The 15799-nt window shown below is 37.5% G+C and overlaps 2 protein-coding genes across 5 annotated transcripts in view; one reads left to right on the plus strand and one right to left on the minus strand.

Moving 5' to 3' along the window:
* LOC136872694 (peroxisomal leader peptide-processing protease) overlaps window positions 1-15799 on the plus strand; it is a 1469308-nt gene that overhangs the window by 49440 nt on the left and 1404069 nt on the right. The gene's annotated exons all lie outside the window — the stretch shown is intronic.
* ITP (ion transport peptide) overlaps window positions 1-15799 on the minus strand; it is a 435567-nt gene that overhangs the window by 1575 nt on the left and 418193 nt on the right. For 3 of the 4 annotated variants that reach the window (XM_067146517.2, XM_067146514.2, XM_067146516.2), the window contains exons 2-3: window positions 2883-3130; window positions 413-533 (exon numbers count right to left, since the gene is read on the minus strand). In XM_067146517.2, the coding sequence (XP_067002618.1) occupies window positions 413-533; window positions 2883-3130 (369 nt within the window). The remainder of the gene's footprint in view (window positions 1-412; window positions 534-2882; window positions 3131-15799) is intronic. The other variant, XM_067146515.2, reaches the window with a different exon arrangement.

Here is a 15799-nt window from a genome sequence, read left to right on the forward strand (position 1 = left end):
AGAAAAATGGATCATACTGTAATTTGAATTATAAAATCTATTTTATCAGGGTGGATACTTTGCACATTTTGCTTAAAAATAGGCCATTATTTACAATAAGTTTTAAATGAATATGAATACGATTATTTATTCAATTAAATAATTTACTCATTTAGTAAAGAAACAAGGCAACCTACAAGCTTTCTAACTGTTAAAAAATAATGAAAATTAATTTATTATGTTACTCAATACTTATATTAATGTTAATTTAAAATATTTATTAGATTGTGAAAATAATTGTTACTTTTTCATGCGGTTAAAAGATTTTCTCCAGAGGTTATTGGGAAATCTAGGAACAATTAAGGATATTGAAAATAATAAGAGGTAGGATAAAGGAAGTAAAGAGAAAACAAAACAAAAAAATAAGAAGTACCTAAACCCCTGGATCTGCCCCATGTAATTGTTTAATCCACGTCTGAATCTTTTCCATTTCATCTTGAAGCAGGAGGACATCGAGACAACCCTTGAAGTAGTCTGTCGTGAAACAGTTCTTCCTGTAATCAATAAAACAGTCACCATAACATATTTATAAACACTAGTTTGGAAACATAATTTCAAACTAGCATAGTTCTTTCTTCCTCTATTTACAGTTTGTAACAAGTAAGGCTCTGAAATAATCCTTGCTGTTATTATTCTTAATGCTCATTTATAAAAAGATAGTTTCATTATTTTTCGTATATGAGAGTATTTATAAGGGCGGATTCTGAGTTTGTTACATGCGTTTGGTATTATAATTAATAGTATTTGGGAAATTCTGTTGAAGGAATAATTTTTATACTCTGTTTAAAATATTTAGTGAAACACGAGAATAGATAGTGATGCTAGTTAGAGAAACGTTCGGCTAATTTTATGTGAATTTAAGTAAATTCAGTTTCAGATCGCTGATATCGGTACCACAGCTGTCTCTAAAAAGTCCTATAAAGCTCGCCGCTAAAAACTTCGAACATTACCTTTTATATAGGTTTGTAAAGAAAATTGGCCTAATTGAGAGTAACAAGTCGATCATATTTTAAGATGCTGCTTATCTCGGTGGAAAGAAAACAATAAACAAAATCACTGTTAACCCCTGAAGAAAAGCCACAAGAGCGAGATTACGAATGAATGTAATGGCAGCAATCAGGCGAACAAGAGCGGATACACTGCGGTTTGAATCTCTACATATAACAGACTATCTTACTTCCGTGCGATTGGCAAAGAATGCCATTCAGTATCAAGAAACGAGCGGTTCCTTTTTTGTGGTTTAGGTGGAATTGTTTCAAGGTAAATTGCAGCATTATTCTCACAAGCTTTCTCTTGCCACTAGTTTGATAACGTATGGTTTCCTGAATTGTACTGTAATCGGCTGTGGCAAAGATATTACTTATATTTGTGTCGTATCGGTCATAGTCAGGTATTCATGGAATTACATTTTCACATATATTTTTCACAGTCTATAAGTTCGGAAGTGGTGGTAGAAAATCATGAAAAATTGCGTATTAGATTGAGACGTACGTATAAATCAAACTGTTCAATTAATCAAGGAAATATGATTAGTTCAGATCGCGTATTCAAATATACAAAAAATATATAAATATACAAAAATATACAAAACGTAAACACCGAGACAGGGGTAGGCCTTGTCTAGATGTATATTACTTTATCGTCTAGTGGATATTTGTTGAGATTACATTAAATATTTTCCATAGATATGTACTGAATTTGATAATGAGCTCTCACATCTTGTATGAATTTACATTTAATTCATTTTGTTTGTGTATCTTTGTTATCTTTCAATTTTTTTGTTACTCTTAAGATTTTATTACGTCAAGGCACAACTAATCTTATCCCTTTGTCTCGAAATCTCAAATTTAAAAGAATCAAAGTTCTGGAATATATATTTTGAAAAGAGTAAAACGTAGTTACGTTCTATAATTCTGCCCCGTAATTGGTTGTACAGACAGGTCTATGAATCCAATTTCTCGGACGCATTGGGATTTCCTCTTCAAATTATTTATGAGATCTTCCTTACACGTGCATGTTACGTATGGAAACTGGAGCTACTTTTATGTTTAATGTAGGTCTATATAGCATATATGTCAAAGCATATATTCCAGAAAGATAATTATTCCCGAAGCGTAAATTATGAACTTCACTATGAAGACATAAAGAATGATTACCGATATAAGTCCATAATTGAAAACTTCACTTTCTAAAGGTTTTAAGTGCCATTTTAGGTCATAGTTAAACTACTACTTCGTATGTAATGTAACAATGCCTCCAATTAAGAACTAGCTGAATTACGAACAATCTCCAAAGAACATGTTCTTATTGAAAGTGCCACTTATTTAGTGTTTTAATATGCTGTTAAGTTTATGATTAATTTGTGATTATTCAGGAAGTTTATTTTTAATATCATGGTAAATAACCCACTGTAGGCTATACAAATATAACTGTTATGGTATCTTGAAAATTTGTCTTAGGCACGTAGCTCCTTTAAAAAGTAAAGTCTTTCATTTATGATATATATTCACGAAATACAAAATACACGTATACGAACGCGAAAATATTTTATCATCTTGTTATTTTATTAGTGTTCTATCGACTGGATAACTATGCTACACCTTAAGTGTGTAAAATTTTGAGTTCGTACGATTTTTTTAATGACTGGTAATACATCTAATCATGGCAATCGTGTCCATTTGCAGGCGGGCTTTATGTAGAATAGCACAGAGACTTTTTAGGGAGTGTGGAGAATATTATTTTGACATTTCATATAGAATTCTGAAGTTCTCATCGAAAATATTTGAACGCGCCAGTTTATATTTTATTTTGTACGTATCGCATTTTAACGTTGCTGTAATTACCTGCATAGGGAGTGAAGCTGGGGCTCTCGGAAAAGGTTGTAACAGTCCTCACAGATGCGGTCTAGGCGGGCAAATATGCTTTTGTCGTATACTCCTTTGCACTGGATATCGAAGAAGGAACGTTTACTAAGTGGATGTCCTAATACCATACCCCCAGCACTTGACGTAGGGCTGGCGAGAAGCGAAGACACCAGTACGCTGGCCAGCAGCGCACATGCCAAAGCGAATCGCATATGTTGATGGTACATCTGAAAAATAGAAACAAACCAATTTTTAGATAACTTACTGAGATTCACACGCTTAGTTCTCTATAGTAATGGTGATAACAGTATTAGGAAATGATTTTTTTAAATCACGCGAGTTGCAAATAACAGTATTAGTTAAGGATCTCTTTAATCACGCCAGTTGCACTAAAATTAAAAACTATATCCGAACTTGATTTTCTAACCGCTGCTGGCCAATATGATGCCCCGATTTGTTAAAATGCATATTTAATGTTCTTCATTCGATTTGTTAGATAGGCACTGACTTTTCAGTTTTTGTTGTTTTCCCACGCATGTGGGAAGTAATTCGATTATGGATAGTACACCCCCCAAAACACAAAAAGTCTGTATGAGCATAACTTATGCCCTATGGTCGATCGTTTTCGAGATAGGTCTGTTTTAGTTATTAGTTAGAATGAGGGGAGAGTTCGTATTTGGAGTCAGGTATGCCGTTACGAACATTGCAGTACTTCGCCATCGTGTGGAACAAGGTTGCCATCGAATAAAATGTCTGGTGTATTTGAACGTGCCCGACAGTCAATGAGATAGCTTGTGCATTCATTTTAAGCACTTATTGCATTATAATGCAATACACCAACATGGTGACAGCTACTCGAGATGGTATATGCCAGGATCGACCGTAGGGCTATTTTTGGTACGGAATTTGAGTTTATTTTTGGAGTCTCGTTAAAATACTGTGGCTTGTAGAGTTAACAAAGTCATTTGTCCGAGATATGCACCCTAATCTCCCATTACTTCCCACATATTTGGGTACACCTTGTATTGATTTACTGTTATGCGAAGGATGGGTATCGTGGTCTGACAACATTCCGCTCTATTAGAGAGAAATGCAGAGTTTCGGCGTCCGCTGGTTGTTGAATTCTCCTAAGAATATGGTTCTTCTTGGAAAGAACTGCTCATCTTCAGAACATTTTAATACATTTGAAGATTTAAAATGAGAGACGAGCTTGGAATGGTAATACATGCTTGGGAGCTATTTTTGGTACGGATAATGGGTTTATTTTTGGAGTCTCGTTAAAATACTGTGGCTTGTAGAGTTAACAAAGTCATTTGTCCGAGATGTTAATGGACGTTTGTTCCTTCTTATTGTGCGTGATTAGGACTTTGAAGCGGGCCGACATGTAAGCCAAAGGCTCTTCTCGTTAGCTGCATGAACTAAATTACAGCTTTCGAACTTAGCTTTGAATATTGCACTCCCCATAGCATGTCAGAGTCTGCGTCACTAATATGTGAAGTAGTGCGTGTCATGCCGTACCTCGCCGCATTTTTGCTCATTCTAAACCGTTTTCACCCACTAATTACCAGTACAGACTTCACAGTTTCACTCCTTGGTATTTTAGCGGTAAGACGTTAAGATTCTTGCATTTGCAATGGAATACTAGACAAAATTTGCAAAACCATGCTAAATTTGATAGTGATGTTTTGTGAACTCATGAACTATTTTCAGATATTTGTTTATGAGAGACAATTTTCTCTTCGAGAAATCGGTGTTTTTTCTTTTTTTGTAAGACGTGGATATTCAACAAGTACATTTAAGTCCGACTTTATGTCAAGCCGAAATTTAGAAATTTGAAAGAATTTTCATTTTTTCATTTTGTGGGTTCGAATCCCACTGTCGGCAGCCCTGAAAATGGTTTTCCGTGGTTTTCCATTTTCACACCAGGAAAATGCTGGGGCTGTACCTTAATTAAGGCCACGACCGCTTCCTTCACACTCCTAGACCTTTCCTATCTCATCGTCGCCATAAGGCCTATCGGTGTCGGTGCGGCGCAAAGCCACTAGCCATTTTCAGACTAGGCTAATGTTAGGGCTGTATCTTTATCAAAATCACGGTAGCTTGCTTCTAATCATCGTCACCGATAATCCTGCCTGTGTTAGTGGTACGTTGCCAATTTAAAACATTAATTAAAGAAAATAATGATATGATAACCTGTTAACTCTAATACAAGACGTAATTTTAACAAAAATAAAAATTACAATAAAAATTAATAGTGATAAGAACTAACTGATAACTGATAAGAACTAATATTCTTTGAACTATGGAAAATAATATTTAAAATGCTCACTGTCAACTGTAACGAAGTATTTAATGAACGCCAATATTATTGTGGTAAATGTAATATTAGTGATGATAAATATCAGAATATAAATTAGGAAGGGAACCAACACTAACTTATGAGATAAACATGCCCTATTATAACCTATTATATCAAACAGAAATTAATTAATTGATTTGTTTACATCATCTAACAATGCGGATATTATTTATATTTCAGATATTATTTATATTAACGGTAGTTCTCTAAACTTGTCTAGGTTATTTTCGAGGTTAACATTTTCTTATTTGGACCTTGGTGTAGAGTTTAGAGAATAACTTAAGGGATGACATTCCCTTTGGGGATTGGAAGTATTCAAACAAAGGCTGAGGATTCAGCAGCTAACGCACTGAAAAACCATATCTTCTCGTACACTCTGTATTAATTGTATTAACTCTTTGTAACGGTGGTAGGGTGAACTACAGTCATTGGAAACCATGTCTGTTCTTTTGACTGTATCGTTATTGTGGTAACGTGGTTGCTGAGAAGAGAGACGTAAGTTTATGGGATTACGTCATGATTCTACTCTTATTTTCTCTTAATGTACTTTCATATCAGTTTCCCCTATCCTCTTGTAACACATTATAAGGATGCCCATGGACAATGTAATAATACAAATCTTGGATGTGTAAAGTTTTGTGAGAATGACTCAAAATTTAAGTCTTCTAAAAAATCTCGGTTCGGTTTTGGAATGAATTTGAAACATTGATACAGTTTCCCTTTCTCATTATTCAACCTTGGACCACACCTGCTCATCAAATTTTTCCAACCTGTGACAATGAAATCAATGCAGGTCATAAGTAGCGTGAAAGAAAACAATTTTCATTGACCTTAAGTTTCTCCGGTACCGTTTTGAAAATTGTAGTGACGTCAAACCTCCCTCATTAGATGTGGTCTGTAATTATTCGCCGAACCGGATACGTGCGCCATTAGAGCTGGCGTGGAGCGGTGCGGCGAACCTACCAGCCGCGGGGCAGATCAGAGCACCTCTAGTATCGTATGCACACGTGTGCCTCGGCCACCCTTTGCGGGCCCATCACTCATGCTAAAATTATTCCTAAGTGCCTCGAGAGTGGAAAGAAGACAGATCTCGGATTTGCAAATAACTTTATCCTCATAGAAAACATTTCTAAAAATCTTGAGAATGTACAGACACACGTGAGTCAGAAATGATCCCAGCAAATCCGTAACACTAGGTGACGACTTTCGCATGCTGCATCGATCGTATGAGGCATAGACATGCTTATAATAATTTAACTTAAACACAAAGAGATCTCTGGGATGCTCATTTTACGAATTAGGAGCGTTTTTAGACGAATAATGTAACTTGAACTTTAAAAAGATTGCGGACTACAAACAATTTAAATCGCTTCTAATTTAGCGTTTCATTTTAAATATAACAATTGTTGCAGTTAAATTTATACCACTCTTGTTATTTCTTCAAAATTTGAATCAATGGAATAAATTCTTGCTTGAAATTCCTAATTGTTGTATGGATTTTCCAAAAGCCGTCCGAAAAAGAAATTCGAGGTGGGTGGCATCTAGCGTGTGTGGGAATCTGCATGCTTTTGTTGTGGATGACACTGTTGTGTGGTGTATCTTAAGGAATGTTGGGGACAGCACAACTATCCAGTTAACGAGCCAAGGGAAATTAACCATTTAAAATCTCTGACCCGGCCGGGAATGGAATCCAGGGCCCTCTGAACTGAAGGCCACTATGCTGACCATTCAGCCAAGCAGCCGGTCATGTGTGAGAATGAAGACCTTTACATTCTACACTATTGTACAATCGGAAACCTTTGACTGACATATACTGATGTAGCTGTCATTCATTAAACGCGGTGAGAACGAGGCACCAGTACCTCAGTGAGTGAACCCTGTCAGTCACGAAGTGATATTCATCGGCGTATAGAAGTCCATAAAGCGTACCGACACTCTTTCTGGTACTTTTATTACAAAAATGGAATTATTCAAATTCAGTGGACCATTATATAGCACCGTAATGGGTTTGAGTCCTCGTCGTACCAGTTTTCGAAAATTGTCTACAGCAAACTTTTAGAGAGTGAATTAATTTCCCATTTATAATGATTTTAATAGGGCTAGGCGGGCATTCAAAAAGACAGGAGACGCATTAATTTGGTGAGCCCAATTAGCACTGGACGCAGGTGTTGACCGTGAGAACAATTTGATCTATAAATTGTCTTCTTAGATCTACACCCGCATCATAACCCACTTGTCACGGCCATTTTATTATGCTTAAAGTTTTTTCTCATTCCTGTGGAACCAGACGAATACATTGACGGCGTGATTTAATGGAGATTTTTGCCATTAAATTTGCAACATCTATAAATAATAATTTGCTAGGTGGCATGTTCTTAAAAGTCGTGCATAGTCCTGAAAATGTAAAGCATGCATTCAAGGATATAATAAAAAAGGTTGTAATTTTTAAATATGATAATGAGTATGTGGAATGTGGTAACAAGGTGCCGCTCCACTGTGTGGCCTCATTGGGCGCCAGGCTGTCTGTGTAACGAGTCTCACATGGTTCAATGAAGTCATCGCATATGTAATTACTAGTATTAAGAGTTGGGTATAAATTGGTGTCGTTTGAGAGAGCGTGGTGGTTAGAGGAGTCCCCGAGGGCACTTGTTAAATTCGCCAGATGGTTGCTCTGTCTATCTGTCTGTGTGGCCAGCTCAACCTACCACAGGTGCTTGCTTGACTTACCTACCGCAGGCAAAAACCAAGCCCGCTTTTTTATCGTTACGCCTGGCATTACACGGATTCTATGCAGGAAAGCAAACATGAGAATAAATGATGCAAATCCTGTTAATTATAGTTCTAGCGTATTGCTTTGGCGAGCCGCTCTGCCTGGGGGAAAAGGGCAGCCAACTACCTGAATGTGCCCCTGAAGGACATCATTTCATTACAGGTTAGAAAAGAAAATATTTGACTTCGAGCCGCCATTTTGCATCAGAAGACTGGGCAGTTAGTCATTTTGTTAATCTTCTATATATTTATGTGGTGAGAAAGTCCTTTTGTGTGTGTGTGTGGGGGGGGGGGTCACTTCATTGAAGCGGTCATGGTTCGAGAACGGTGTTTTTATTTCATGACTGGAATCAGCGATTAGAAGGACTTTACACAGACACGCTTGCCTTTCTATGACGACGATAATGATGATTATTCATCTTTCACGTATTAGACCTAAAGCTCTCTTACATTCTCTTGTGAATGTTTTCTGGGAAGGCTAACTTCCACACTTCTTCAATTTCTCGGAGAATCTCTTTAACTATCCTACTAACTTCATACTGTTGCGATGTTCCCATTGTACAGTACATAGATGTACCGTACGTTGTAGACAATGGGCGTAATTCGTAATTATATCAAGTTGTTCACATTTCTTTTATAAAATATTCTCCCAATTCTCGAGGTGATTCAAGTCCCTTCAAGCGCATCCCGAATGGAGGTGAGCTGCATATTGTTCCTTTTCAGCCACATACCAGCACTCCTGCCAGTCTTCAATCGCTGGCAGTACCGGGGATTGAACGCAGGCCTCTGAAGACGACAGCTAATAGCACCTACCAGAGGTGGGCATTTCTTGTATGATCACGTAGGGAGGAGCTGCCTGTGCTTATGGATGTTCTTCCTACTGCTTGTAATTCCCCTCTCATCTTTCTTTTTGATCAATTCCATCGGCAAGAACTAAGCTTTGCTAGACGCTGATCTTGAAGTGGCTTGAAAATTTTGTTATACACAACCGTAACTTTAGTGAATTTTATTCTCCTGGCTGCTTCATAAATAAATAATTATAAGTGAAATAACTGAAAATGTTGACACGCTCAGTTAGAGTGTTTTATAATTACAGTATACAAATATTACCTTGGGTTGTTTACTTATAAATATAAAAAATACCATTACTTCTGCTTTATTTGTCATTTTCATATCCACTTTTGAAGCAGTATTTTCTAGATTATAGTCTACAGTGTATCTTGCTCATTTTCGACATCATATAATAATAATAATATAATATAATATAATATAATATAATATAATAATAATAATAATAATAATAATAATAATAATAATAATAATAATAATCTGTCTCCTTGGTTGATTGGTCAGGGTAGTGGCCTTCGGTTCAGAGGGCCCTGAGTTCGATTAGCGGCCGGGCCGGGGATTTTAGCCTTGTATCTTAATTTCTCTGGCTTTGGGTCTGGTTATAGGCCCTACATGTCTTCATTTGCACACAACACACCACTCTACCAACCTCCACTGAAACACGTAATCAAGAATAATGCATCCCTCCAGATAGGATTAGCGTCAGGAAAGGCATCCTGTCGTAAAGTTGGACTTAATTCACATCTAGTAACGACCCTGGGTAATTAAAAAGGGCCAGTAATAATAATAATATGATGATGATGATGGTGATAAATAAATGGCGTATGGCCTCCGGAGAGGCCTGGTGCAGGTCTTTTTCTAGTAGACGGCCTGTTAGGCGACCTGCATGCCTGTGAAGATGAGGGCCCTAACTAGGATGATTTTTAATGTTGAATACGCCACACATACCCAGCCCCCTAGCCATTGGAATTACCCAATTAAGATTAAAATCCCCGACCCGGCCGGGAATCGAACCCGGGACCAGTACCCTAACCATTCAGACAACGAGTCGGACATGATGATGATGATGATGATGATGATGATGAAAGAAATGTATATAGCCTTGAGAGGCTAACGACAGTCAGCATCAAGAGTGAAGGAAGTAGGGGATTTATGCCCTAAACACAGCTCGTAATGCGATATTAGACGTTTACGTCCATGACTCAGCTACTTAAGTTTTCATTTTAGACTTAAGTTATGAAGTGAGCGTGTCTACACATTATGCTGACTGACGAAACAAAACAGAAACAAGAAAGAGGAAACAGCTGAAGTTAATGGCCGAGGCGTCTTCACGATATCTTAAGTTAGTTGCGACTAGAGATACTTAGTGGTCATTTCAGTCTTCTCGTGAGTGCGATAAAACATTCCGGTGAGGCCCTGCAGTAGAATTGTTGGTGGTGATAATCCCCGTTATTTGCGAGTTTAGTCATTGATAATTTTGTGATGTATGGTTTAATATTTTTGTAAACAATAAACAAACAACAATGAACTACGGCTACTTGCAGTCCATGAAGGACCTTGCTCTACCAAGACAAATATTGACCTGCATATTTTAGAATGTTACGTGGTCAACGTGACGACGTCCGCAACCTTATTGCTTGAATTATATGACTGGGTTCGCTGCCTCTCATATCAAGCAGATTTTCAGTTAGTCTTACGACCCTGAGTAACCCTGGTCTTGCCCTCAGTCCAGGATTAAGGTCTTTGGAATGGTGGGGAATCCAAACGAGGTCCTTCTGGTACAACGCTTCCAACGCTTCCTCTACATCAATCTGTAAATTTCAATTACTCTCAAACTGCATACAGGTCGGTTGTCGGAGGGTCGTATTTCATCACCGCCGTAATGTTAACCTTGGTATATCGAAAGATGATCTGACAAAATGAATCTTGAGGAAAAAAAGCTTTCTACCGTTCGCATATAAAACATGAAATAGCGGAAAGTACTGTTGCTCGTTCAGTACTCTGTTGTTCATTTCCTGCTACTTTTTTGAAGTCTTAGGAATATTTCCTACTTCCTAACGAGATAATTGCTTCCCACATCAAGGTGAGCTAGATTTCTAGCCAGTTTCATTTGGGGTGGGGAAGGTATGGCATTTTATATCTCAACCGGCAGATGAGTAGTCTAAGCTCCCTACTCAATCCCATATAGTCAGAAAAATGTTGTAGAGTCATGCTTTTTTATGATTGGTTCCTGCTGTTCGGGACGCGAACCTAAAATGTAAATAGTGTTGCAGTATCGCTCTATGCCAGTGGTTCCAAAGCTGGGGTGAGGGCTGCCTGATTTACAAGCGAGGCACAGAACAAGAAAATGAAACATTTGGCCTGATAAATAGAGACGTTGATTTACACGCAACATTTCCCAGCGAGCACATTGTATAGAGTTTGTTTCATTATCATCCTGTCAATTTTCCCAACAGGTTTCTTCCAGTATTTATCTGAGTATCTTATGTTCTGAAGCAAATTGTTGTTTTTTTTAAAATAAGACAAATTAGTGTGAATAATTATTTAGTTGTGTGTATTTTAACTTCTGTTCAGGCCAACACAGTCAATCAACCAATCAATCGGTCATTCAGTCAGTCATCACTGATCTGCATTTAGGGCTGTCGCTCAGATGGCATATTCCGTATAAGTTGTTTACTTGTGGTTTTCTTAAATGATTTCAAAAAACTTGGGAATTTGTGGAACATGCCCCTTGGTAAATTGTTCTTACCCTAATTCCTCTTTCTAATAACGAGTCTTTGCCTAAATTTGTCGCCTTGAATTCCAACTTTATCTTCATATTATTATCTTTTTTACTTTTAAAAACTTAAATCAAGCTTATTCTTCTACTAATGTCATTTCACGCCTTCTCTCCGCTGTCAGCTCGGAATATTCCACTTAGTCGAGCTGTTCGTCCCCTTACGCCCAAGTCTTCCCAGCCCAAAGTTTGCAACTCTTTTATCGAAAATCGCCGAGAACAAATCGTGATGTTTTCTTTTGGATATTTTGTACTTCTCGTATCAAGTAATCCTGGTTACACACACTGGAACCATACTCTAATTGGTCTTACCACTTCTTTACATCCTTTCTACAACTAATAAAAACCCTAGTAACTATGTGAAGAGATCTGCAACCTTTATTTACATTCCCGTTCATGAAATTACCACAGTTACATTTTAGGTGTGAATCATTTGCTTGATATTGATTCTGTTTCGATGTATAATTACTAGAGCCCGGATTTTGATGCTTTAATAGGTTAGAATGCAAACTTACTGAAGTGAGAAGCATGCATAGTCGACCTTCACAACGATTGTGCTATGGGGTTTTGCATGAGCATTAGGGGTACGGCCCATCAGAACCCATATGATTTATGTTACTCTTACTACATTATTTATTTATTTATTTATTTATTTATTTATTTATGTATTTATTTATTTATTTATTTATTTATTTATTTATTTATTTATTTATTTATTTATTTATTTATTTATTATGGCCTACACTTACCAAATTAGTTTGCAGTCTAACCCGTTACTGCATAAAAATCCGGGATTTTTTAATTACCATATTTTTATGCAGATGTAACAAAAATACGGGGCAAAAATTTCAAGAATAGATTTCTCATATGGAGGAAAGAAAAATGAGTCATATCAATTTGGGCCAGGAAGTGCTTAAATTCTGGGTTAACAGTTGATCTAGCATGAACTTAGTATCTGTTGGTATGTTCATTGGCTGGAACTTAATCATATTCACTTATGCATTATTATGTATATCTATCTGGACTGATTTGATCCATGCTATATGAGCCCTCTGGGAGTGAATTGTGAAGCGTCTCAGACGACAAGAACTTAGTAAGGAACGCCGGAGCGTATTCAGAAGTCAATAAGGCCTGTATGCGGACAGAGGGAAGGCATTCTGAAAATTGGATTTAAATAATGGATCATGTATCATAATTCCAGAAAATAACAATATTTGAATACACTAATATCATAGTTAAAGTAAGATAATTCAGAACCTAGGCTATTTCAGACCCAAGTTGATATAACCTATATTTTATTCTCTATTGTACGTGTGCCGGGCTGAGTAGCTCAGACGCTAGAGCGCTGGCTTTCTGATTCCAGCTTGGCAGGTTCGATTCTGGCTCAGTCAGGTGGTATTGGTAGGTGCTCAAAAAGCGTCAGCCTCGTGTCGGTAGGTTTACTGGCACGTAAAAGAACTCCTGTGGGACAAAATTCTGGCACCTCCACATCTCCGAAAACCGAAAAAGTAGTTAGTGGGACGTAAAAAACAATAACATTATTATTATTCTCTAGGTGTGAAGAATTCACTCTTGAAATTTACGCTCCCCCCTCCCACTTTTTTGTTATATTCTAGATATTTTCATTTAATTTCTTGTTTCAGCCACACATCTTAGTTTTTTGTTGAAGTTTGTTACTGTCCTTTTTTTCACAAGTCGATTTAGGTCGCACCGACACAGATAGGTCTTATGGCGGTGATGGGACAGGAAAGGGCTAAAAGTGGGAGGGAAGTGGCTGTGGCTTTGATTAAGGTACATCCCCAGCATTTTACTGTATTTGTGAATTTTAAAATTCTCTCATTTATTCTGCCTTCTTCGCAACTATACGTGTTTACGAGAAATATCATTTGTAAAAACAGCGTGGGGAGAACATACGATTTGCGGAGCTTACGATGGGGGCGCCTGCTAGAAAACTCTGTGAAGCATTGTTCTAGGGAAAGTAATGCAATATACTAAATTACTGCTAAATAGTTTTTAAAATGGACATATTTTCCCCGTGGTATTGTCGACCGTGGCCCATGGACCTTGTATTGCAGGGGTTGACAACACGGTGTCCGTGGGTGCCATGGCGTCTTCTTCACAGATTTTAGGTGCTCGCCTAACATTTTGTAATGTTGTACATTTTATTTTAAATATTTTCGTTTGATAAATAACAGAATGGTTAAAGTGTATTCTTTAAAATTAAAATGTTTTAGTTTTGTAGTGATCGTGTAGTGCTCTTAACCTTGAAGTCAAAATATAGGGCTAGATCAAGATTAACTTATTTTCGTCTTGATAACTGCAAACGTACAGCGATTTCCGGTTGTGTTTCTGACTGTATCAAGTTAGATGACGCCAAGATTCATATTAATTATATTGCCTGTTGCCATTTCTTGATGAATGCAGTATTTTTGTATCCATCTCTTGGCACAGCCCAGAGCAAAGTGTAGCTTCCAGCGATATCACAGTCTCATCCATGGCTGTGACAATATGGAAGCTGCTGGGGTATGGGTGGTGCTGAGTAATGACATTTGGAGCACGACTAGTGTCTGAATGTTAGGAAAAGTGTTGCTCATAGGATCAGTCGTGCTGTAGTAGCACCTTCTGGTCCAGTGAGGAAAGCAATGGCAAACTACCACACTCCTCGTCTTGCCTAGTACGCCTCATTTGGGCTCTGCCATTGGTTTTTGTGGTTTTCCTTTTTACTGCATAGCCTTTGGTGGTGCTATTTGAGGATCCAACCAGCCTCTGGGCTGATGATCTAACAGACAGACCTACTTAAATAAAGTTCTCAGTTTACAGACTTTTTATGTTTATTATGATTTGAATTATTATTAAGCGATTCAGTTAATATCTTCAAAAATCAGCTTTTAACCATAGACCCACGTTAAAACATGCTTCAGACTTTGAGGTTTAAATATTTAAATTTGCATAATGATAATATTGTACTTTGTTTTTATTCGTAATATTTAAATTATGTTTGTTCACAACTTGTCAAATAAGTACGTAAATAAAAGATGGAAAATCAAATATAAATAAGTTTATAGACATTCTGTTTGGCGTCCTGAGAGTAAAACACATTTTGGAAAATAACTCTTCATACTTAAAAAGGTTGCCTACCCCTGTTCTCTTGTTTTTGTGGACTGATGACCATGAAGTTCCAAACCCTTAAACTGAAGCAACATCAACAAACAAATGTTCTAGTCTTGAATTGTTCGTCTGTATCTGTGATGAATACTACTGGCTCCAGGCGTAGGCTGACGGGCCCAATGAATCTCGATTTGAAGCGACGTGTCACTCACTCAGCCGGTGGGTCACATTGAATCATTTCCAAGGTTCCATCTAGCGCGCTGGGAATTAGACTGAAGTAACACTTCCGCAACAGTTTTTCACTTTCATATTCTCCGGCCGGACCTTGTGGTAGGTCCTTGCGATAAGATGGAACCAATTACCAAGTACTGAGGAAGGTTAATGTACACAGCAGCATGTGTTCCATTCCTTTTAAAGGAGAAATGCCAGAGCTTCATGCACACAGACATTATGACATCTTGTTTTACTGAGCTTTCGGCTATCATCAAGAGCGGTGCCTAACGAAGACTAACGAAGCTTGATGCTGGAAGTCAACAACGCAGATTATCACTACTCTCATTGGAATGTTTCCTTTACTGCGGACAAGGGAATTAAGCCTACATCAGATTCATTTAATGCAAGTCCTATCAATTTACCTCCGGCATTTGTATTTAGACCTTACGATGTACTTGCTTGTTGCTAGCTGGATGGATATACATTAAATGTTTCTGAATGACTAATTGTTTTAAGAGACATATCCAATTGGAGATGAGGGTATATTCATTTAAATTTCGTGTTATTAATTTCCAGTATCAGGAAGTACAGAATATTACTGCAGGGACCTACTCTATTTTTTCAAAAAGAAAACGACTCCCACTAGATATTACTGTCGTTGTTTTGAATATCACTTTTTAAAAATTTAGGTGTCCTACTTTTTGGCTGAATGTTCAACTTAGTGGTCCTCGGCTCAGAGGGTCCTGTGATCGATTCTCGGCCAGGTCTGGTGTTTTAGCCGCGTCTGGTTGATTCCTCGGGACGGGTGCCTGTGTTCGTCTT

This window comes from Anabrus simplex, chromosome 4, assembly GCF_040414725.1.
Source record: "Anabrus simplex isolate iqAnaSimp1 chromosome 4, ASM4041472v1, whole genome shotgun sequence".
NCBI classification, from domain to species: Eukaryota; Metazoa; Arthropoda; class Insecta; order Orthoptera; family Tettigoniidae; genus Anabrus; species Anabrus simplex.